Source organism: Nannobrachium achirus (assembly GCF_963921795.1).
Source record: "Nannobrachium achirus genome assembly, chromosome: 10".
NCBI classification, from domain to species: domain Eukaryota; kingdom Metazoa; phylum Chordata; class Actinopteri; order Myctophiformes; family Myctophidae; genus Nannobrachium; species Nannobrachium achirus.
This window is the reverse complement of record NC_137819.1, coordinates 23524068-23550440: the sequence shown is the minus strand read 5'-3', so window position 1 is coordinate 23550440 and position 26373 is coordinate 23524068. Positions and strand designations below refer to the sequence as shown.

Genomic DNA, 26373 nt, shown 5'->3' with positions numbered 1-26373 from the left:
TTGTAAATATTTGAAATCATTGTTGTCATTTCAAGTATTAACTGTTGCACCAACTAAACTATTGTACACTAGATAAATACAAGTGCTTATATGATCAGACTCATAGTTTTGAGATTAATGTTGTCAGCCTTTTTGGATTGACACTTCCAAAATGATCTATTGTAATAAACAAAATATAGATATTGTTTCTGTCGGTGGAAACCTCATATGTCCAAAACAGTTACTTTTCAGGATTCATATTATAAAGTAGCAGATCTAGTACAAGCTCAAAACTGCGTTAATTTGCTCCGTGTTTCGAGTTTTTGCAGATCTGCTACTTTTGTGTGATGCTGTAGTATGATTAAATATGGTCCAAAACACACACAATCTGGAGATGAGATATACAGTACATATATTAACTGTATGAGAAATAACCAACACACCAACATAGCCAGCGCAAAATATATGCTTATCAATAACAGATAAATATCGGCTACTGCCATCGGTTAATGTCAGCTTTATTTGCCGATACCGATATTGACCGATAACGGCAAACATCGGCCGATACCGATGTGTGGCCGATATATCGCTGCATCACTAAGTACCGTGTGAAGTTATTCTCTGTGTGAAGTGTTTGAAATTCTATTGGTTTGATCTCCACAGAAATGGACACCCGGGGGTCGCCGAGACTCCCCAGCACGTTCTGAAGCCGAGGAGGAGGAGGGAAGGTTAAAGACGGTTGGCCCGAGCTCCGGCCGGCCCCTCAGATTGCTCTCGAGGGGGAGGGGGCCGCCGCCACCACCACCATGTGGACGTCGGGGTCCGGCGGCGCCGCCACCACCCTGCAGCTCTTCTCCAAGCTCCTGAAGCACGCGGCGGGCAAGGCGCAGATCCAGCTCAACCGCTGGCTCCAGAGGACCGCCGCCGACGAGTCGTGCGACAAGATCGACATCCTCATCTGCAGCGCCTTCGACGAGCGGGGCGTCGTCGGGGTCAAGTCCGACGCCGACCTCGAGTGCGGCGGCGCGGGCGGCGAGGCCGGCGGCGGCGCGGGGACCTCGTTCGCCTCCGGCGGCGGCACCGGGGAGTTCCGGCACCCGTGCTGCATCACCACGTGCTGCTTCAAGAGCGCCCTGCTGGCGTGCATCCTCACCGCCGTGTGCTTCTCCTCCGTGGCGCTCGTGCGCCAGTACCTCAAGGACCTGCTGCTCTGGGTGGAGAGCCTGGACGGCCTGGTGGGCGCCATGCTCTTCATCGTGGGCCTGATCGCCGTGTCGTTCCCGTGCAGCTGGGGCTACATTGTGCTCAACGTGGCGGCGGGTTACCTCTACGGTTTCGTGCTGGGCATGGGGCTGGTCATGGTGGGCGTGCTCATCGGGACCTTCGTGGCACACCTGGTGTGCAAGCGGCTGCTGACGGACTGGGTGCTGAACAAGGTGGGCAACAGCGAGCAGCTCAGCGCCGTCATACGGGTGGTGGAGGGCGGGAGCGGACTCAAAGTCGTGGCCTTAGCGAGACTCACGCCCATCCCCTTTGGGCTCCAAAATGCAGTTTTTTCGGTGAGTATCATGTGTGATGTCCTGTGGTGTCTGTGATGCGGTTTGACGTGCGTTTGTGAGGTCTGTGTCAGCCCTTTTCGTTAGAGGGTAACGTCAGAGGCTATAGGGATGGGACGATATGAAAATGTCATGTCACGATTATTGTGACCAAAGAAATTGTGATTTGCAATATTATCGGGAAAAAAAAACATATCTTTGAACGGGTAGGATTAGTAGTTATATAGTTTCTGCATTCTGTCATTAGTCTCGCTATTCCACATCATCTCTGAATGCTGACTATGACCGTAAACATTTGAAAATTGTTGGCGGCAACAGTCTGGCTCGCAAGACCGGTCTGCCAGCAAGGTACCAGGGACATTTCTGAAGAATGTTGGCAGAGTAGGTACAAACCTCGCTACAATCCCTCTCTCTGTGAGACTACTAGTAAAAGCACGACCAGATCAGATGGGAATGAATGAATGGAGAGAGAAACCTAGTGTCACTAGTCTGTCGCCACAAACGGCGAGACAAAGTTTGATGTAAACAAACATTGAAGCTCCGAGGTAAAATCACTGTTCCAGCAGTGTATAGATCGAGTTTCTAGAATGTTCTCAACACGGAGAGTAAAAACGTTATTAAAAAAAGAAAGGAAAAAAAAACGTTATCTAAATTGCATGTATGGTTTTCCACCTGGCTCTCGCTTAAGCATCACTACCGCTCCATTTGAATTTCATTGAGTATCAGGGAGTCGTGTGCCATAAGCCGCATATTACGCACGCAGGCAGGCAGGCACGCACACACATTGTTCAGGTTTGTGAGAGTTCATGGCAAGCGTTCAAGAGCACTTCTTTTGGCGCAGGTGTCCGGAATCTCATTGGCCCCGTGCTGAAGGCCACTTAATAACCACTTAATCCCTGTTTTATACTCGGGCCGAAACCGACGACGGTGCGGCGGCGCCACCTGAAAATGCAGCTCTGCAAGCTCATAATGCGCCGCGTCATTGTTGTGCTGAATGTTGTTCAGAATGTTGTTTACACGGACGCTAAAGTTTGTTGTTTACCCGGTTCCAGTGAGGAACTGCCTTGTTCTCTCTGCACTCTTATGTGATTAATCACCTTGTTTTATTGACCTGAAACCACACAATGCTCTTGCTTATTCCCATCTCACAATTGTACTGCAAGTCTCTCTGGATAGGGGCGTCTGCTAAATGCCTACGTTGTAAATTGCAGATCTAAATTTTTTTGTTTTTGTTTTTATAAATTGTGCCGCTGGCTTGAACCGGGAGGAATGCTTGGCGTCGTAAGGACCAATCCCTTCTTGGCTACAGTACAGTCTCAAAATCTCAGGCTACAAAACCAACTGACCTACACCAAGAAGAGTGTTTTAGGGCAGTGGTTCTCAACCAGTGGGCACTGCCAAATCTTTGTATGATAGGAACTCTTTTGTTGTTGTTTTCTTTTTACATTAACTCCTTGAACCTCCTTACCATCCCTATTCTGGGGGGAACATTGGCCGAAAATAGCCAATCTACAAGTTGCTTGTAGATCAGCTATTTTCGGTGAAGAGTTTTAGTGTGTAGAGGGAAAACCTAGCAGACAAAGTACACAGCCAAAGATCAAGTTCACAATACACTGACAATACACATTACACATGAACTCTTTTACTGCTTCGGACGTTCCCGTTCGCCCCAATTTTGACCCAAGCGCGCTGCCAATACGGCTCGTTCTTTTTACCTTGTCTGATGACTGTAAGCTGATGAGGGGTCGTGCCGCCGTGTACAGTAAAAACATCTCCCGTAACGCTGCTCTCAAAAATCCACCGCACGTAAGCAATGATGGAGTCCCAAATCACTTCCTGGCTGTTTTCTGTGGACTGATACTCTGAATGGATGGCAAGCGGAGCGGCCCAATTCACATTAATTCTTTGCATAAGGCTGCCTTCTGCCGCCAGCTTGGCTAAAGTACACATATGAGTGTCCATTGTAAAAAAGAATTCGTTTGGAAATAATCAATAGATAATTTTCTATAACATCGCAAAGGTAAGCTGCTTTTTGCTGGCACCAGCCCCAATAAATAAATAATAAATCTGGCAGTAGAACTGTTAACATGAACCCAACCTACCTTTAATAGAAAAAAATCAGAGCCATGTATTCTGAGAGTTGCGTCTCTCTCGTTCACTTCCTGGGGCCAGGTCTTCTACGCACACATCTATTGGCGTATAGTGACAAACCGCAAACCGGAAGTTTACAGAATGCATTGAAGTCTATGAGGGGTAAAGTGACAATGAACCACGTGACCAGCGCTGTTTCTGACCCCGCAATGGCAGAACTCTGTTTAGATGACTCTGGAAAAAATGATCAAAACATTAAACAAACGATCAAAACAAAAAATTTAAAGGGATATTTCACTTTCAAAAAAACTTTTTGTAATTTTATCGTCTAATCAGGCTCTTGGGGACACCCAGGACAGTTTTTGAATTTCTTCATTCGGTATTTAGATATTTGATATTCATTTCCCCCCATTTTCCCCCTTCCAGGACCTTCCTATACAAACCCATTGTAACTTCAAACTCCATTTTAAAGGGGTCAGAAACCCCGCCTCTTTATTTGTTTTATCAGACTTGAGATATGAAAAGATTTCTAAAATGTAGGCGTGGTTATCTGCCGTTGTGGGGGCGAGGGGCGGAGTAATGCGTCTTCTATCAGAATCAGAGAGAGACAGAGCGAAGCTGTCAGCAGTGGGCAGTTGCTGTTCCATTTCGGAAACATTTTTTAAAACCAGCCATTGGAGGTGGAAAAAGTATAAAGATTCGGCAACTCCAGGTTACATAACTAATTTAAATGTGCAGGTATTTTACAAACAAGCTGTCTGAGCTTTTATCCAGCTATGGACCACGGAACCAGTGAAGAATGGACGCTACTAGGCTATCACTATAGCTATTTGCTGTGTAGTGTGTGTGTGTGAGTGACTGTGTGTGTGTGCGTGCGTGTGTGTGTCGTGACAGTGCGCGCACACACACATCGTCCACACACGAAAACTAGCAGATCTACAAGCTCGTTGTGAGCTTGTATATTAGCTATGTAGCTATGTAGCCTAGCTAACAGCCGTAGCAGCAATAGCTTCTCAACCATGTAAACACGTTGGTTTCGGCTCTACGGCTATTAGCTAGGCTACATACATAGCCGATATACAAGCTCACAGCGCGTCGCTTTCGCGACGCGTTGTGAGCTTGTAGATCTGCTGTTTTCCGTGTGTGGACGTTGTGTGTGTGCGTGCACTGTCACGACACGCACGCAAACACACACACACACACACACACACACACACACACACACACACACACACACACACACACAGGCTACACTACACAGAAAATAACACAGGCACCACACAGTGTAACTGTCCGTTGAGGAGAGAGCCTGCTCTTCTCTCTGGCAAACAAGCATACAGTGAAACCACGCCCCCCCTTGATACGATTCTGTAAAACAAACGTTAATATTAATTAGATATGCCTACGTCACGTTACACCACAGAACATTGATAGCTAATATTTAATGAGTGGCGCGAAAGATTTCTTTTGGACCTAGAAACTGGAAGTACACAGAAATAGCTACAGAGACAGCAGAAAGCTCTGAATCCCCAAGCCTATGGGCAAATTGAACCATATCACTGCTCCCTATCACAAGTGACTCATTTATATAATATATATTTATAGAAAAGGTGATTTTGTGTTTCATGCTCCTTTAACCATGATAGATTCAATGAAAACAAATGTCCTTTTTTTCTGGTGACTCCTGACACCCTCCGAATTTCTATTAATCTTTTGGGGAAATGAAAATTATTAAATACAATAAAAGATTATAAAAAATAAATGAAAAAAGTTATCGGAAAAACACGGCCTGCTCACGTATTCGGAGGGTATCAGGACTCAGGAGTTACCAGAAAAAAGGACGGTTGTTTTCATTGAATCTATCATGGTTAAAATGGAGATTGAAGTTATAATGGGTTTGTATAGGAAGGTCCTGGATGGAGGGAAATGAATTATCAAATATCTAAATACCGAATGAAGAAATTCAAAAACTGTCCAGGGTGTTCTCAAGAGCCTGACTAGACGATAAAATGACAAAACGTTTTTTTGAAAGTGAAATATCCCTTTAACACTTATGTTGCAATGATTTTTTCTCTTCAATGTCTCGCGTTGCCATGGTTACCATAGACTTCCATGTAATTGTGCAATTGTGTAAAAAGTGCACGCCCATGCCTAGATGATGCACCACGTGTGTAGATGCCGTTCACAGCTTTCAAACAAAAAAATCCGCTTGGAAATCCGTTCAGGCATTCATGATTTATGGGCCATTATGTTTTCTTCAGATGTAAACAAACATGGCTGCCATGTTTGAAAGAATGGGTTGGTATGGGGGTTAAACATGCAATTTCGCGATCGCGATCATGCCTAATACATTTCTGGAGGTCCAAAAAAAGAATTTGAAAAAAAAAAATTTTTTTTTTTTTTTTTTTTTTTTCAAAAACGGCCCAAACTCGGGAAACTCGGGGTTGGCACAGCGTTGGTATCAATACAAACTCGGGAAACTCGGGGTTGGCACCAGATGTGTTAAGTTGAATCTGCGACCCAATTTCATACAGCATGTAGTGGGGGGGTCCCTGCCCTGCTTCATCACTCTCCCAGCTAAGAGGTCCTTGTCCTGAAAAAAAAAAGAAAAAAAAAAAAGAATACGTTCAAGACCCCTGTTTTAGGGGGGAAACCTTTCACGTCTCTGTACCTTTAAGACCCAGAAACAAGTGGCAGAGCCAGAGTAGGGTGTTAAATCATGTTAGTGGAGTAATTCTGTCCACGCATGGCTTCCATTCCCTGGAATGACCTCTGCATCCAGTACAGTACAGTACAGTAGCTCTGCGCCTGATATACTGTAAACCAGTTGGTTCTCAACGTGTGGCCCCGGCTAGGGATGGGACGATACGCGATATTATCGTTTATCGTGATAAAAAACACTCACGATAATCATATCGTGGAGATTTAATGTATCGCGATATCGTCCTCCATCAAGCACCGGGATCAATTCACCTTTTATTTGCCGAGCTGCATATCCGGTACCATTTAAACCCTCTATAATTGGTAAAAGGTACTTATAATATACGTAATCGATACGTCTTTTTTCACTCTCTTATCAAGTGTCTTTGCCAAAAAATAGCCGATCTACAAGCTCGAGCTTGTAGATCTGCTATTTTTTGGCAAATGTTCCGCCCCAGGATAATGGATTTTGATCATCGTGATAATATCGTAAAAAAAAATTATTTTGTCACAATAATCGTGATATGAAATGTTCATATCGTCCCATCCCTATAGCCCCGACACCCCTTTGGTGGTCACATACGTATAAGTCCTTTTTTTCCCGCGGCTATTCAAAAACAGGCGATCATCTGTAGCGTGAGCTTGTATTGCTATTTTGGATAAAAGCTGAACAATACAGTTTTTATAGAGTTTGGAAAAATCATCTCTCTGTGTAAATGTCTGTGGCCTAATAATAAAGGGGGGGGGGGGCTCCTCAGTGTGAGCTTGCAGATCGGCTATTTTTGAAAGATTTAAAAAAAAAATCTTGAAGTGGACATCATGGGGGCGGGCAGGTGTGTGTGTGTGTGTGTGTGTGGGGGGGGGGGGGGGGGGGGGACCAGCCCCACCAGCCGTCGACCTTCTTATTACCAGATGGCCTCCCTACCCATAACGTTAATTGAGTTTCCTATACCGAGTCCTCTATTGACCGATTGGTTGACCCGGTCATCAGATTATTGCCTCAAAAACTAAATCAGTTTAAGCACTTGAACCTATATTTCTTCTTTTTCTTGTGTGAATAATTTTGAATACATTATTAAGGGGTCTGTCCTTTCCTTCACATGTAAATGCTTCAGAAACCACTGCATTCGTTCCATCAAATTGTGACCTGTTTGTTTTTAGCGGCCCATAGAGAGAGAGAGACATCGGTCATTTGATCAATCTGGTGTCCTGTTGGAGTTGTTCTTTATTCAGGACACTTCTTCTGAACTCCCCAAATAACTGGGCTAGGTTGTGCGGCACACACTGTAGCGCTGGAGAGGTGTCATATCTATTACACAACCTTTAAGTGCTGTTCCATTTCTTCTCCTGGCACACTTTTACTATCTTTTCAAAGTAGGCTCAACGTCAGTGCTGAGTACATGTATTGTATTTGAGTACATTTACTCAGAATACAAATCTACTTGTGTTTCCTACTTAATTACTTAACTACTAATACTTTAACTACCTGTATTCAAAAAAAGTTAAAGTAGTTCCCATTTAAATGTGAAGTAGTTTTTGACCACAATTATTTGATTATTATTATTACAAAACGTACATTAACCCCGTGTGATCTACAAGATCACAACACGTCGCATCGTGACACATTGTGAGCTTGTGGATTGGCTATTTTCTGAAATATCAAATATCAAAATTAATTTGTGAAATGGGACATTATGCACAAGAGACAGATGATTAAGTAGGGGTTAATAAAAAAAAAAAAAAGAAAAAAAAAAACACAAAGTAACAATATGGAGATAAGAAGTTTGCTACTCTTACTAAAGTAAAAGTACTTCCAGTGGTGAAAAGTACGTAATTTCACACACCTCTGCTCCACATGATGCTGAGAGGAGCAGTGAGCAGGGATGGGACGATATAAAAAATGTCATATCACGATTATTGTGACAAAAGAAATCGCGATTTACGATATTATCGCGATAATCAAAATCTGTTATCCTGGGGCGGAACATTTGCCAAAAAATAGCAGATCTACAAGCTCACAAAAAAATAGCTCTATTTTTTGTCAAAGACATTTGATAGAGTGAAAAACAATACTCTATCAAGTACGTGTATTATACAGTCGTGGCTAAAAGTATTGGCACCCTTGCATTTGTTTAAAAAAACACACAAAACACAATCCTTTATATTGTGCATAGTGAAGGAAAATCAAGGTCTCTGGAGAAGGACTTGGAGCCTTCAGATTGTCCACGTTTGGCTGCAATCTGATCTCTGACCTCCTAGTAAGGGAAAGTTAGCCTATTGCTACATCAATCTGGGAACTAAATCTAAATCACTAGCTTTCTTCACAAATGTGTTCATAAAGGTGTCTACTATCACCTCTGAACTTTGTCAAACCCAACTCCCTTGACATACTTTGTGGGAGCCAATCAAAGTTGGGGGTATCGGGATACCCAGGGCCTGGGATTAAAGGGGGAAAAATAAGAAATGGCCAATATGAACGTATGAAGTGTGTAATTAGGGTATTGTTGGGCTGCTGAATCCATTCCAACCATTAGTTATAAGTAAAAATGACTCATTGGCCATAAAAAAGGCCTAATTGGCTAAGGCTTAGCCAATCATGTCATTCGAGTTCACCTGTGTCCTGTTAGTCCCTATGTTTTAAACCCTGTGTTTGAATGTTCCTTGTCAGATTGTATCATGTTATCCTGTGTGTCATGTGTGATTACCCACCTGATCTTGAATAGTTTTCATGAATTCAAACACTACTCCAACCTTTTTTTTTTATTGCCAATATTATATGTCTCATGGACACACAAAATTAGGTATGTATGGCCTATTTTATGGCCAAGGAGTCATTTTAACTGAAAACGAATGGTTGGAATGGATTCAGCAGCCCAAAAATACCCAAATTACACACCTCATACGCTCATATTGGCCATTTTTTATTTTTTCCCCTTTAATCCCAGGCCCTCGGGATACCCAATAACTTTGATTCGCTCCCACAAAGTATGTCAAGGGAGTTGGGTTTGACAAAGTTCAGAGGTGATAGTAGACACCTTTATGAACACATTTGCGAAGAAAGCTAGTGATTTAGATTTAGTTCCCAGATTGATATAGCAATAGGCTAACTTTCTCTTACTATCCTGACAATTCTCTCCTTTTTGATTTGGTCTATGCTCAGTGTGTGACACAAAGCAGCAGAATGAGGGATTTAATCCATTTAAACTGGGTGGATTAGTGGTTACTAAAGATTAAAGTCAACTTGGACTCACCACAGGTGAGTTCTAGGTGAATAGCCTGCTTGAAATTCAACTACACTGTATTTAAGTATTTATGCAAATTTCTGTGTAGAATGAGCTAGGATTCTGTATCCATTCTAGTTTTATGTTTGTTCCTCTGCAAACCAAATACTGTATGTTGATGCAAAATATGTTTTCATTTGCTAAGCTTCTGGAAGAATGTTTATTTTTTTTCTGTTTTACAAATGCAAGGGTGCCAATACTTTTAGCCACGATTGTAAGTACCTTTTACCAATTGTAGAGGGTTTAAGTGGTCCCGGATATGCAGCTCGGCAAATAAAAGGTGAATTGATCCCAGTGCATGACGGAGGACGATATCACGATCAATTAAATCTCCACAATACGATTATCGTGAGTGTTTAATATCGCGTATCGTCCCATCCCTATAGCAGTGAGATGAGCAGTGATGGCTGAGTGGTTAGTGTCCATACCTAGGACTCCGGAGACCCCAGAGGTCGCAGGTACGATTCCCCGCTCCAGCTATCACTGCTCCCCCCCTCGCGCTCCTTGTGGGCTGCACTGGGTTCAGCTGGGTTAAGCTGAAAAAAGCAGCTGGGTTGGGCTGCGATATCTGAATTTGCCTCGCGGGAGGAGTAGGTAACTATCTATCTATCTAATCTGCTCCATTCATATCTAGAGTTACACACAGGTACCAGCAGCTTTATGATTGGTGGGGAGGGGACGGTTAATCTCTTGAACCCTAGTGCAAGGGTCTTAAAAAGGGGGTCCTCAGAGTTACTTCTGGGGGGGCCGCCAAGTGTGATAGTATTATCTTTTTACATTAACCACTTGAACCCTAGCATCCCTATTCTGATGAGAACATTAGCTAAAAATAGCTAAAAGCTTGTAGATCGGCTATTTTCAGCAAATGTGTGTGTCTTTTTTCTATAGAGTTTGAGTGTTGAAAGTACACATGAACATGAATCCAACACAACATTACACAATGATAGTGTTGTCAAACAAGTCTATGAAATCTATGAAAAACCTGCAACACAGTTATACAATATGTAGTGGTGGGGGGGGGGGGGGGGGGGGTCCCTGCTTCATCTCTCTCTCAGCTAAGGGGTCCTTGGCGTGAGAAACGTTGAAGACCCCTGCCCCTATTCTGGGGCGAACATTTGGAGTGAATAGCAGACACTTAGTCAGGCTTGTAGTTTAGGGATGGGACGATCGCGATATTATCGTTTATCGTGATAAAAAAACACTCACGATAATCGTATCGTAGAGATTTCTTTTATTGTGATATCGTCCTCCGTCATGCACTGGGATCAATTCACCTTTTATTTGCAGAGCTGCATATCTGGTACCACTTAAACCTTCTATAATTGGTCAAACGTACTTATAATATACGTACTTGATAGTCGATACAGTCTTTTTTCCATAGACTGTATAAAATATATGGACAAAGCGAAGCCATTGGTTTCTATGCAGCGCAAATGACACAATATGGGTCCTTGGCATGGGTGTTGCCATCAAAAGGGAAAGGCACCAAAGGATGCTATTGGCTGCCAACGGTCAAGTGCAACCACAGGGATACATGGGAGAATGTGGTCGGAGCCTCCCGAAATACAGCACACGAAGAAGAACACAGCCGGCTGGTATCAGTTTAGTTGGCCACGCCCCCCGCAACTTTATAATTTATTTTAAAATAAATTGGACCAAATTTCGTCAAAACGCATATGATGGTGATTGAAAGGCAATGTTTAACTAGCGATAGGAACCATAAAGTATTCATGAAAATGTTAATTAAGGTCAGAACACGAAAGGGGAAAATTAATGGGATCCAATGGAGAACAATTCTTTTTGCGATCGGCCGGGGGGGAAAACAGCGCAACTAGCGGCCAATCATAGGAAGTTTTACTTCGGCAGAACTATGCCCCTCCTTTTTTCACACTATCAAATGTCTTTGCCAAAAAATAGCCGATCTACAAGCTTGTAGATCTGCTATTTTTTGGCAAATTTTCGGCCCCAGGATAATGGATTTTGATTATTATTAATATCGTAAATCGTGATTTCTTTTGTCACAATAATCGTGATATGACATTTTGATATCGTCCCATCCCTATTGTAGTTCCCACGCAGCCCACCCTTTTCAGAATCAGATCACGTTTATTTGAATTATCATTGAATTGATTGTGCTCCGTTTCCGACTTTGGTTTTTCCACAGTTTGAGAACCACTGGTTTAAAAAGTGAGCTCAGTGATCTAGTCTCTGTCTCCATACTGTCTGCCTGTCTGAAAGCCAGTGTTGCAGCACAAGGTCACCGCACTACTCTACACTCCTACAGTTGAACCTGACGCACTTGACCTTCACTCAGAGCATGAATAATTTAGACGTGGCTGATTACCCTGCTCAATTAGAGGCCGACCCGTGACACAGTTTGGCGTTGGATCTTAGAGAGTCGTTAGACCACAGATGTTCTTTTACCATTTATTGTGAAAAGAAAAGTGTTCAATCTTGAAATAAATGTGAACATCCTTATTAAATGTCTATTTCGAGAACATTTAATTTATAAGAAACAAAAATACTAATAGACTAACCCTAACCTATCAACCTATTTGATAAATAAAAACAGTAACTATTTAATTAACTTGCAATTAGAACGTTATACGATGAGCACAAACAGAATGTTATTTTATTTAACCCCTTCAGCCTGTATAAAGTAATACTACTAATAAAAAATCAAAACCATGTTTGAAGTTAGCGGTGGTGCGTGTGTTTGTTTGTGTGCGTGCGTGCGTGCGTGGCCATGTGTGTGTAGCAGTTCATGTTCGTGGAACTGGTCAAAGATCAGGACCCAACAGCTGCATATTTGCATTGTCATCCAACTTCATCAAACAAGTCAAATAATTATCCATATATTATAGGCCAAACCAAATATGGGTTTGGGCTCTATTCTTAATCATTGACACTCAGTCTCAGATCAGCTAACACAGGGAAGCTGTTTGAACCTTCCCTAAAACATCTGCAACGCTCCACACCTCTCCCTTCTGCCTCCCAAACTGTGGAACAAACTCACCAATTTTCTGCCGTAATTAGCCCTATTCACGGCCCGCCCACTCAGCAAATTTCTCAGCAACTTCCTGGTGCTGACGTCATTTTAGAAGGGGAAACTATAACAGAAATAGCTGGACTTAAAGCCAACAAATCATTATTTCGAAGGGTTAAGTAAATTATAATGCTTTGTGCCTTTTACTATCTTGTGTTCTTGATCATGCTAGCCATATTTTATACTTTACTATTCGGAAATTGCATTAAATTTGCGAATTCTGTGTTAACTCTATGGGCTTTTAGAAGGGTTTCCCCTTCAAAACGTGACTTCAGCACCAGGGGGATGCTGAGTGGGCGGGCCGTGAATAGGGCTAATCTGAAGACTCACCTCTTCCGACTCTTTGCACCATAGCACTTGACTAACAGGTTCATGTTGACCTCGCATCCCGATCCCATAGTGTTTTGTAAAGTTTCAATGTAGATAATTATTTATTTAAATATTATACTGTGTCTAATAGGTTAATATGATGCTAGGTTATTGGTTTACTTATGATCCTGGATTACTGAGACACTACAGTCTATACTGTACCAGGGGTCTTCAACGTGTTCAGTACAAAGGACCCCTTAGTTGAGTGAGCGATGAAGCAGGGACCCCCACAACCTGTTAATTGATTCCATATAGTTTCATCTTTTGACAGCACAATCATCAGTGTATTTTGCAATCATGTGAATTTGTGTTTTCAGATATTTAACCACTTGAACTGTCAGTACTTAAAACACTTGACCTTTCACTCTGTACTTTACTTAGTCTGCTTTGTTTCCCCCTCTACACCAAAGCTAGCCGGAAATAGCCGATCTACAAGCTCACAATGTGCAAGGTGTTGTGAGCCCCTGTTGAAGACCCCTGCTCTATACATTTGATGTAGTGTTCGCCTTGTAAGTCGCTCTGGACGAGTGCCTAAATTGTAAATTGTACTTGTAAGTAGCTTATAGCGGGGTGGGTGCACTGCAGCGTACCGCTATGCCAGGTCAAATGTATGATTAATGAGGTGTGCCATCCTTAGGTTGAACTAAAACTTCATTACGTAGCCGCTCTGGCTAGCATCAACCTTTAACAGTACACCACCACAAGAAGTGGCAAAATGTTTTCATTTACTTCTTTCTATTTTTCTTGTGATTTTAATTACCTTGATTTCAGTGGTTGGGGCATGCGTTCAAGTGGCTAAATATGTCTTTTTAGACACAATATGCTGGCGATTTCTTATGACTACAATGACCACAATCCCCTGGGTGACAATGATGTTCAGTCTCCAGGTTGATAATCACACGTGTAACTGTTTTTATTTTATTTTATTTTGTATATTGTTGGGACAGTAGTTCTCAAAGTGGGTTCCGGGAACCCCCAGGGGTCCTTGGGGGGGTCCCCAGCAAAATGAGAAACAATCACATTCTTTCCCCCTATTTTATGGTTTGTCTATTAAAAAAAAAATAGCTACAACATACAAGCTCTCAGCGTGCCACGTTTGCAAGCTTTTAGACCTGCTATTTTTGAAATATGTTGGAAGAATTCCTAGATTTTTTTTAACACATTTTAAAATGTCTTAACAATACAAATCTTTCTCTCATGGGGTCGGTCCATGGGCACAAAATCTTCTCAAGTGGGGGTCCGTGGCCTAATGCACATTTACATTTTGGGGGTTGACATGAAAAACTTTGAGAAGCGCTGGTTGTAGGATATGCCTGTAGTGTATATCTGTTTCGGAAAGAAAAAATGAACCCAGCGGACAGGAGAGGAGAGAGTCATCTATCATGGCAATGGATGGCTACATATAGCTGCGTGTTGTTGCCTGTTGACTGAAAATACCCAGCGTACAAAAACCCATTTAGGCCTAGAAATTATTGAATGCTTTAACCAGTGAAAAATAGCAGATATACAAGCTCACAGCGCGGCACCGAGTGCCGCGCTGCGAGCTTGTAGATCTGCTATTTTTGAAAAAGTCATGAAAATGTGTGCAAATCTTTGAATATATGTATTTTCAAAGCGAACGTTTGTAACTCAAATCTTGCTTCTGGGTGGTCCCTGGCACTAAATATTTTGAGATGCGGGTCCGTGGCCAAATCAGTTTGGGGGTCCTTCACATGAAAAGGTTTGAGAACCACTGACATAGTAGTCTCTCAAGAACAGACTAACTGAGCTCCAGTTAAGTGAAAAGGACCTTTTCTTTGACAATGGCTGGCCAGATTGCTGACATAGAAACATGGGTTTTTAAAAAAAAAAACCTTAGAAGGATTCAAAAGACACTTATAGAATCGGGTCAAAATTCTAATTTTCACGATTTTTCAAAAATAGCAGATCTACAAGCTCGCAGCGCGGCACTCGGTGCCGCGCTGTGAGCTTGTAGATCTGCTATTTTTCAATAGTTAAAGCATAAAATAATGATACACAAAATGTGTACCCGTTCTGAACGGGTTAAGTCAGCAAGATGCCCGCTTCCTCTATAGCTGTGTGTGCCTCGGGGGAAGCGTAGTCGCCCACTCTTCATCCCTTAAAAACACACAGCAGAAAAGCTGGAAAAGAGTGCCGGTCTAGAAGGACGCATCGCTCTCTTGTTTCTCGGGCCTGCGTGCCCGTGATTAGTTACTTAGGCCTCTCGTGTGTATGCATTTTTAAGTCTGGCACGCACGTTAGTCCAGGCCGGAAAATAGGGATGGGACGATATGAGAATTTCATATCACGATTATTGTGACAAAATAAATTACGATATTGTCGAGACAATCAAAATCCATTATCCTGGGGCGGAACGTTTGCCAAAAAATAGCCGTTGCGACGTGTTGTGAGCGTGTAGATTGGCTATTTTTTGGCAAAGACATTTGATAAACAGTGGAAAAAGACTGTATCAAGTACGTATATTATACTGTAAGTACCTTTTAGCAATTATAGAGGGTTTAAGTGGTACCGAATATGCAGCTCGGCAAATAAAAAGTGAATTGATCACAGTGCATGACGGAGGACGATATCACGATGAATTAAATCTCCACAATACGATTATCGTTAGTTTTTTTTTATCACGATAAAAGATAATATATCTCTTATCGTCCCATCCCTAGCCGGAAATAGCTGATCTACAAGCCCACAACGTGACACGTTGTGAGCTTGTAGATCGGCTATTTCACCTGTGTGATGTTCGTCTGTGCACAGTTCAGTACCACTGATGTATGCATGTTTTGAATGAGACTTCTGAATGAAAAGGGGGCTCAACTCTGGTTTGGCTCCTCCCCTATTCTGTCCACTACCTTCAGTTGCGCTTCTGTGTTTTCTCCCTTCCTTCCAACAACAACGTTACACCAGTGTTCCTCAACCTTTTTTCTGCATGGGCACACCAACATAATACGGAGGTGTAAATATCGTCACTGCCGGGAAGAAACCTTGTATCTCCAAGTTTCAAATGTGTACGTTTCTTCACAAAGTAAAGCCCTGCTTCATCATACAAGGCTGTCGCACAACAGTAGTGAAAACAGCAGATCTATGCCTGTAGATCGGCTTTTCACTAGTTTATTTTTTTTAATACTTTTTATTGCAATGATTTAAATTCATAATTCACATTTTATATCCATAGTTGCAATAATTTTCTTTTTTTTTTACATCTTTTTTAACACGTGCAAAAACATAAATGGACCGCAACAAAAAAGAGGGGTTATGAGGGCATGTTATCCTTATTTAAAAGATAAGCGACCTACCTTTTTTCAAAAATGTTTTCCTTACCATTAATTTTACTAGTTTAAATCATTTTTAAAATGATAAATACAATACTGGCTTTCAAGCAGTTTCAAGGGGCACACTTGACCCTTCTCAGGGGCACACCAAAGGTCCCCAGGCACAGTGGTTGAGAAACACTGCTTTACACGTTTAAGGCAGTAGGAGCTGACAGATCCTGCCGTCAGCAGAACATGTCTTGAGAGATTAGAATAAAGCTAACCGAGAGAGGAGAGATGACTTATTGAATTATTTCCCCTTAGACTGTCGAAAAATGCAACAGTCTAACTCAGGGGTCTCCAACAGGGGGTCCGGGACCCCTAGAGGGTCTTCAGAGTTACTACAGGGGGTCCTCTATAAATATATATCCATATTTCGTGAACTTTGGACAAAAATAGCATCGGCGTTGTGAGCTTGTAGATCGGCTATTTTCGGCAAATAATTTTGGTGTAGACGGTAAAAGAGCAAACTAAGTACAGAGTGAAAGGTCAAGTTCTCAGTTACTGCCAATTAAATTTGCCCTCGAGTGGCATTATTGCCAGAAAATCTCCATAGACTTCCATGTAATTTATAGTGCACAGATCATGCACGCCCATGCACAGATCATGCACCATGTTTGTGCAGGCTGTTCACAGCTTTCAAACAAAAAAAAAAGATTGGAAATCCGTTCAGGCATTCTTGAGATAATAGCCATTATGTTTTACATTATGTAAGCAAAGATGGCTGCCCTGTATGAAAGATGGGGTTGTATGGGGGGTGGAACATGCAAAATCGCGATTGAAATCATGTTTACTAGATTTAATGGGGTCCAAAAAAAAAAGAAAATCAAAAAAAATCAAAAAAATCAAAAAAAAAAAATGTTTTGTTTTTTTTCTAAGTCAAAGTCGATTTAAGTCGTCTGGCAGGGAAGTCCATAGTAAGAATGTTGATCTAAAAGTCGTTTGGCACTGTATGAGTTAAGTATTGATGGTTCAAGTGGTTAAATATCTGATAACACAAATTGACATGAATCCAAAATACACTGATGATGGTGCTGTCAAACGATGAAACTATATGGAATCTATGAAAAGGTAGTGGGGGTCCCTGCTTCATCTCTCTCTCAACTAAGGGTTTCTTGGCCTGAAAACGTTGAAGGCCCCTGGTCTAACTGAACGGGTAGAGAGGCCGTCTGGGAATCAGAAGGTCGCTGGTTCGAAACCCTCGCCTTGCCCCGCCCCAATTTGTCGGAAGTGCCCTTGAGCTCTCCCCCCCGTACACTCATCAAAGCCATCTGACTAGTCATCACCTGGGGCAAGCTGTAAAAGCAATTTCCCTTCCCCCATGCCTTGGAGCAGAGAATACTCCCTCATTCAGAATCGTATGATATCATCACAATTATGGATTCAGCAGATAATCAAACTAATCGTGTCATACAATGACATTGTGCTACTGCTAATGCCATTGTATGACACGTGTAATAACAGTGCTAAGAAGGCTAACTGATTTAGTTGATTAAAATGAATATAATGTACTTATTTTCACGTTAGTCCGAGCGTTTTGGACAAACATCGTGCACGTTATGAAAGAAGCTCTCATAGACTTTACTATACAGTAAAATAATACAAAAAATAAATATGCTTTAAGTAGCATGTGAGGGGTCAAACTAGGTGTTTTTCGGGATTCTGAATCCAATGCAATCATTTGTTTTGCACGAAAAACATTCCTTTCCAAGAAACAGCCCCCACAAAACTTCCATAGGGCATGTTCTAACTGTGTGCCAAATGTTCATAAAGTGCACGATTCCTTCAAAATACTGCCCGAAACGACCGGACTACGTCGATTCATTGATATATAAAAATTAAATGATTTATAAAAACTTTTCTCAATCAAAGTACTCATTAGAATAATCACTAAGAAAATAATCGATAGTTGCACAGCTGCTCTATTCCATATTCCACATAGGTTTAAAATGCTAATGAATACACCAGTTAGATCACCACAGGGACCTGGAACTGGGGAATATGTCAAATACCAAGGCCATTATTATTTGATATTACAAATGACCTTGGAATGCCGAATATTGATTGAATCGAGGCGGGTTCCTTTTTAAATTGTCCCGTTATCAAATGACATATTAACACCATAATCACGTAATGCAGCGTTTACTTACCGGTACTTAAAATCACCCAGAAATTCAGTTGATTTATTTTAACCCATTAAGATCACAAACCACTTTAACTATTATTTTATGCTTTAACTATCAAAAAATCACAGATATACAAGCTCACAGCGCGGCACCGAGTGCAGCGTTGCGAGCTTGTTGATCTGCTATTTTTGAAAAATATTTTATTTTTATTTTTATATATATATTTTAAGCTAACATTTGTAACTCAAATATTTCCTTCTGGGTGGTCCCTGGAACAACATATTTTGAGATGGGGGTCCAAATAGATGTAATTTTGGGAGTCCTTGACATGAAGAGGTTTGAGAACCACTGATTTAGAAGAAGGATTTAGATGACATTTATAGAATCGTGTCAAAAATATTCAAAGACTATTTTCCCGATTAAAAAAAAAAATAGCATATCTGCAACTGCAAGCTCACAGCGCGTCACCGAGTGCCGCGCTGTGAGCTTGTAAAGCTGCTATTTTTAAATAGTTAAAGGTTCAAGTTAAAAAAAAAAAAATCAAAAAATCCTTTGCTTTGACTAAAGCGTTCCAGCCCTGACATCTGGGCTTCCTCCCATAGCTGGAATATTTGGATGCTGACCTTCGCGGAGGTCAGGGAGAGCTGACAAAGCCTGCGGTCTGAGCAACAATAGGTGAAAACAGGCGAGGGAATTCACAGCGCGTCCTCCTATCTGACTGAGACCTTCACTGTCATTTATCTGTGTGGAAACGTCCGCGTCGCCCAAAGACAAGGCCAGTGCTGCTGAAGCCGGATTTTTTTTTACTTTGTCGCAGGCTCGGTGTTGCAGGCTGAAAATGGAAGATCGATATGATTTTATAGATCTGCTATTTTCTCAACCCCCTTCTTTTAAGTGGGATTAAACCCTAGATAGATGTTGTAGTTTGTTTTCCAGTTTGGTTTAAATAACTACAGCAGGCTTAAAAACATGGCAGACCCTAGTCAGACATAATGTTTCAAGTGCTGGGGTGGTGCAGTGTTAAAAGTGCCTGCCCTGTGCCCTCCACCACGGAGGTTGTGGTTTTGAATCCACCGTGGTGCATCCAGCTTTGTCGGGTTTATAGGGTGTGCCAATTGTAGTCCTAGAGCGGCCATATTTTGGGTCAAACACAGGCGTTTCAATTGTTTGATTGGCATAGAACTAAAGATCTACTCCAATCAGAACACCTGTGTTTGACCCAAAATATGGCCGCTGTAGGACAACAATTGGCACACCCTATCCACCTGTTTCCGCAAACATTTACTGGAGCATTATCTGCGGGACACTTCCGGTTAACAGCAGACATACAAGCTCACGTCGCGTCGCAGATGCAACCGTTGTGAGCTTGTAGATCACACAAGCTCACAACCTGTCAGCAGGGAGTGTTGGGCAGTAGGTGTAGGAAGAAGGCTCTACGCCCTCCCGGTGGGGGCTCCTCACTGGCAGGTGAGTCGGTAGGATACAATAGCACTGAGAAGAGAACACACATGTGAGTGGGGACTGGGGAGGTGGACACGTCTGACGCCCCAGTATGCGCTGCAGATGTGTTGGCTGAAGCATGTGTGTGACTGTAACCTAAGTCTGACCTTCTGGTACATTGACTGTGTGATGTAAGCAGCACAGCTGCAGCTTGTCAACGTTAGGGTGTGTTTCGATTTAGGGTGTGGCGGCGCGCATTAACCCTTTAAAGCAGGGGTCTTCAACAGGGGGTCCGGGACTCCTAGGGGGTCCTCAGAGTCACTACAGGGGATCCTCCAAATCTTTGTGTGATAGAAACCTTTTTTCTCCTTTTTTATATTAACCACTTGAACTCTAGCGTCCATATTCTGAGAACCATATTCTGAGAAAATAGCAGTCTACAAGCGATGCGAGTCATTGTGAGCTTGTAGATCGGCTATTTTTGGCAAAGAGGTTTTGTTGAGGGGAAAAAGAGCACGGTACAGAGTGAAAAGTCAACTTTGTTAAGTATTCAAGTGGTTAAATATCTGAAGACACAAATTGACATGAATCCAAAATACACTGAAGATTGTCCTGTCAAACAATGAATCTATGAAAAGGTTGTGGGGGTCCCTGCTTCATCTCTCTCAACTAAGGGTTTCTTGGCCTGAAAACGTTGAAGACCCCTTCTTTAAAGGGATAATATTACTTATTTTCCCCGTCTGAATTCATTTTTTTGCCAGGGACCCCCAGAAGAGAAGTTTTGTGTTAAAACACACAATTTACGTTATTTTTCAAAAGAAAGATGGATAAGCTTGCAGAAGCAGCACAAGCTTGTACATCTGCTATTCTTATATAGAGTAACACAGTTAGACGTCATTTACACATCCCACCTGGTTCCCGTTTTTTCCCCCCCATTCTGAATGCCCATAGACTTTTTTTCATATTGTGTCATATAAGAACTGTTCCAAACATAAACAAATGATCTCAGTGGTTTGACTCATATTATGGATATGAAGAATCAACTGATGGTGAGAAAACGCTAATGTTACTGTCACCAAATTAGTTCAATTTTCACCAGAAACGGACTGTATCAAATATTACAAGGACCACGTTGAGAACCACTGATGAAGGGAAAATCGCGCTCTTTCGAACGACCATCATTTCGACTGGAGGGTTAGCGACTCACTCCACGGAGGTTAGGGTTAGGGTGAGGGTTAGAGTTGGGTGTCGAAAAGATGACATGTAGTAACAGCGACACGCTCCCCTGATGAAAGCAACACAGCTGCAGCTCTTCACCCAAATTGAGGGTGTGTTAGATGTAGCCGTGTCAGTGTGCATTTACACTACCGTTTATGACTGTCTATGCTTGCACTTAGACACACAACCATGGCTCTCGACGCTCCTACACGTAACATTATTAATTTGATCAGCTGCAGCTGCCTACCAAGGTTTCCATCTGTCTGTAGTTTTTGACATGAATCGGAAAACTACAAACTACAAAATCACCCAAGGGCAGTGTTTTTCAACCAGTGATCCGGGGACCACCAGTGGTCCTTGAGGGGGTTCCAGGAGAGTAACCAAATGGACCCTTATGACTCACGTTACGCTCTCAAGAGTTCAATTATTGTTGAACATCTCCATTACTTAATACAGAATTATATTTTTTGATCAATATTTGCCTGTCTCTCCTATGGTACATTAATACAGAATGGAATTGTGGACAAAAAATGGTGGCTCAAATGCCAAATAAATAATGGACCTTGATATGATAAAGGTTGAAAACCACTGCCCGAGGGTGTCATGCTCCTTTAAACTACAGTACGTAGTTCAACTTACATACGTGTAGTTTAACCGCTCAAACCCCAGCATCCGCATTCTGGGGAAAAAAACCTTTGTTGGCCGGCTATTTACAGCGAAGATTATGTAATGTAGCGCGAAAACAGAAGAAAGAAAAAAAGAAGTTGCTAGTATAGAGCCCTGAGGCATTCCGCTCAACCAACGCTGTGAGCTACTGTCTCCTGAAGCTACTGCTGGGCTGTCTCCTCCATGTAGGCCACGGACAATCTGGAAGAACTGCACCCAACCCCAAGGTCTTTCAGCTCTCGGTCAACAAATCTCCCCCAATACAAGCTGCCTCTGCTAACGCAAGGCGCGCGCGTGTGTGTGTGTGTGTGTGTGTGTGTGTGTGTGTGTGTGTGTGTGTGTGTGCGTGTGCGTGTGCGTGTGCGTGTGCGCAGGGGGTAAAATGTCTAAAGGGCCTTTTGGAGGAAATATCAAAAATAGCAGACCTCCAAGCTCACAACGCGTCGCAGAGCTTGGAGGTCAGCTATTTTCGGCGCTTGATACCATGCTGAACTAAGCATAATCAAGTTAATACTGGAGATAATGGCGTAATGGTATGGAAAGGAGGCATTTGTATTTCTTTCGCCATAGTAAAAACTGCATTCATGGTCTGGAGGGGGCACTTTTTACAGACGGATAAAGGGGCAGGGGCTCAAGGCCCCTTTGATGTCTATGTGTGCACATGCCTGGTGTCTGTCAGTGGTGTAAAGTAACTAGTATGTAGGCCTACTTTTACTTAAGTACTGTAGTTAAATACAATTCTATGGGTATTTGTACTTAACTTAAAGGAGCTATAGTCAACTTTTTCATTGTAGGGCCGACACTTTGTTTACATCCTAGTCTGGATGTATGATTATTTTATCATTATTTTATGCTTTTTGTGGTCATTTTTGAATAGAAACACATAATTATATGAAGCTTATTTTTTTATAAAATATTTTCGAAACATATTTATTTTAGCATCCGTTTTTCAAGAAAAAGTTGACTATAGCTCCTTTAAGTAATTCCAGTTTTACTACTCCACTACATCTCAGAGGCAAGTGGTTTTATTTTACTCTTACTACAATTATTTGAAAACTCTAGTTACAAGTTCCTTTGTAAATTATAATTACTGAGGACTCCATTTTCCTTACATTTTCACTTAACTGTCATCTGGGGACCTCCCCAAAATCACGCGGGGACCCCCCTGTGTGTCCCGACCCACAGGTTGAGAACCACTGAGTGTGTGAGAGTATTTGCAGCTGTCTTGGATGTGACCGGGCCAGAGCTAGGGTAGGGGCCAGCCATGGGTAGTTTTTTATAAATGTCTTGATATTTCCACATGAACCGCGCTCCCACTTTTACTCTTCAAGTTTTGTCTCGCTGAATCTAATTGGCAGGGTTCCCACGGTCATGAAATTCCTGGAAATATTTTGAAATTACACAAACATTTTTCCAGGACTGGAAAAGTTTTGGAATTGATCAAGGGTCCTGGAAGGTCCTGGAAAAAATAGCTATGCTTTGTTTTTGGTTATTGATTTTTGTTAATTCATTTACTGTCACCATAAATCGACTTTGAGGGTTCCCTGCCACAAATTTCTAACCGTTTGACGTGGGCTACAGTCTTGTTTCACTCTCTATCAAATGTCTTTTCCAAAAAATAGCTTGCGACGCGTTGTGAGCTTGTAGATCTGCTATTTTTTGGCAAACGTTCCGCCCCAGGATAATTGATTATCATGATAATATCGTAAATCGCGATATCTTTAGTCACAATAATCGTGATATGAAATTTTCATATCGTCCCAAACCCTTTTGGGCACGTGCGTGTCCATTGTGCACGATCCGCATGCACGCCACGGCCCGTTCGCAGCGTGCACTCTTTATTTTGCTACACTGCCTGTGTTTGGGCATTGCACATAGGAGTAAGTGACTCGTTATTGCGCTGAATTATTGTTACTAGCCCTTACCCGTTCAAAGATATGAGCTCCAAAATGATGTGCAGTGTGTGGGTTATGGGATGTGCACTGTGCATACAGTATATGAGGGATGGAAAGTAACTTTAACTGGTGCTTGCATGATGTAGGAGCATCAATGTAAGAAACCCGTTTCGTTTAATGGCTACAGAGATACTGTCCCCCCCCCCCCCCCCCCAGCCCGCCCGCCCGCCCGCCCGCCTGCACACACACCCGCCTGCCTGCACACACACACACACACACACACACACACACACACACACACACACACACACACAGAGCTGGTTAAACATTTTGCCTCATGCTAGATGCAGAATAGATGTGCCTCATGCTAGATGCAGAATAGATAGTAGATACACCATAAAAATGCTAATATACAGCATTATGATTTGTGAAAGTGACAAACGGGCTTCACAGTTATGTCAGGTGTGTTCATATGCTAATGGTGATGCGATTTCAGATCAATTGCTCCAGCCACTGAGGAGAAACGCTGTTTCAGACAGACACTCACTCTCTCAGACATTCGCAAAATTATAGTATTGACTAGTCCTTACCCGTTCAAAGATATGAGCTCCGAAATGATGTGCAGTGTGTGGGTTATGGGATGTGCACTGTGCACACAGTGAAATGATGTGCAGTGTGTGGGTTATGAGATGTGCACTGTGCACATGAGGGATGGAAAGTAACTAACTGGTGCTGGCATGATAATATGTAGGAGCATCAATGTAAGAAATACCCGTTTCGTTTAATGGCTACAGAGATACTGTGTACCGACCTGCATGATTTTTGGACAACATCTGTACCCCCCCCCCCCCCCCCCCCCCCCCGCCTACACACACACACACACACACACACACACACACACACACACACACACACACACACACACACACACACACACACACACACACACACACACACACACACAGAGAGAGAGCTGGTTAAACATGTTGCCTCATGCTAGATGCAGAATAGATATGCCTCATGCTAGATGCAGAATAGATAGATACACCATAAAAATGCTAAAATACAGCATATGATTTGTGAAAGTGACAAACAGGCTTCACAGTTATGTCAGGTATGTTCATATGCTAATGGTGATGCGATTTCAGATCAATTGCTCCAGCCACTGAGGAGAAACGCTGTGACAGACACTCACTCAGACATTTGGAAAATTATAGTATAGATATAGTCCTGGAAATTGGCTTAAATATTCTGGATAGGTTTTGGAAAAGTTTTGGAAATTCATTGGTAAAAAATGTGTGGGAACACTGAATTGGGTTTTTTGTCAGTGTCGTACGGAAACCTTCCATCTCCATTATCCATCTCCACTTTGTTTTTGTTTTTTTCCCATAAATGAATGCCCTGTATTACTTGATCACGTCATGCAAAATAATCTAAAATAGCCAATCCACAAGCTCACAATATGTTGCATAAAACTCTAACTTTTCGCCCCAATAACATGGCCAAAATGCTGACGCCAGGTTGAAGGTTGTTAAGTGTGCTTGTGAATTTCATATTTATTGAACCATTGAAAAGTATTAGAGCAGGGGTCGTCAACGTTTTCAGGCCAAGGACCCCTTAGCTGAGAGAAAGATGAAGAGGGGACCCCCACCAGAGCCTATATTGCATACAATTGTGTTGCGAATTAAAAATCTTCATAGATTTCTTAGACAGCGTAGACTTGTTTGACAGCACTGTCATCAGTGTATTTTGGATTAATGTGTATTTTCAGACATTTAACCACTTGAACCGTCAATAATTCTACTTTTACTGCCCTTCTTTTCCCTCTACAGCTACACCAAACCTCTTTGCCAGAAATAGCCGATCTACAAGCTCGAGCTTGTAGATCTGCTATTTTTGGCTAATGTGCCACTCAGAATAGGGATGTTAGGGTTCAAATGGTTAATGTAAAAAACATGATCATATCACACAAAGATTTGGCGGCCCCCCCTGTAGTAACTCTTGAGGACCCCCTATGGGTACCGGACCCCCTGTTGAAGACCCCTGTATTAGAGACGAGAGACTAAATCAGGCGTTGACACTATGGCCCACCTGCCCTTGGCAGGTAAGTGCTCGTTTGAGAGGGGCCGCAACCGTCTATAAACACAACACAACACAACAACACACGGTATCTCTGTCTTCTGGTCTGTGGAATGTAAAATATCGTAAGAGGACTGTTTACCTATGATGTGCTGTTTTCACTGTTGCTATATATAAAATAACAAGTGTGTCATATTCTAACAGTTGCTACTGTATTTAGGCATTTGGCATTGACATTTTTTATCGCACAGCCCCAGAAAGTAAAAAAAGAAATGTTAAATTGAACATAATTAAAATGTTACCTATACTTTTATAATGGACAATTTCCTTTTCGGGCAAGTGAGCATGACCTTTGAGCAAGTAGAACATGACCTGTACTTGCCTGACAGGCAAATGCCTCTGAGAGACCTTAGTGTCAACCCTTTGCTAAATAATACAGTACATTGGATCCATTCTTTTCTCTTTTTTTCCCCATTTCCTGAAAGCTAACGGTTTTGGACATACAAGGTTTTCCCACCCGACCGACCACAATTTGCAACGGTCGCATTGTACGGTACTTGAACTCTAGCCCAGACCTGACCTTGATTTATTGAGGGGGACA

At 42.2% G+C, this 26373-nt stretch overlaps 1 protein-coding gene across 1 annotated transcript in view; it reads left to right on the top strand.

Moving 5' to 3' along the window:
• The window catches only part of tmem64 (transmembrane protein 64), a 53947-nt gene that overhangs the window by 1085 nt on the left and 26489 nt on the right, over nucleotides 1–26373 (top strand). Inside the window, exon 2 of the mRNA XM_080735852.1 lies at nucleotides 643–1538. Within this exon, the coding sequence (XP_080591978.1) occupies nucleotides 786–1538 (753 nt within the window). The 5' untranslated portion in view covers nucleotides 643–785. The remainder of the gene's footprint in view (nucleotides 1–642; nucleotides 1539–26373) is intronic.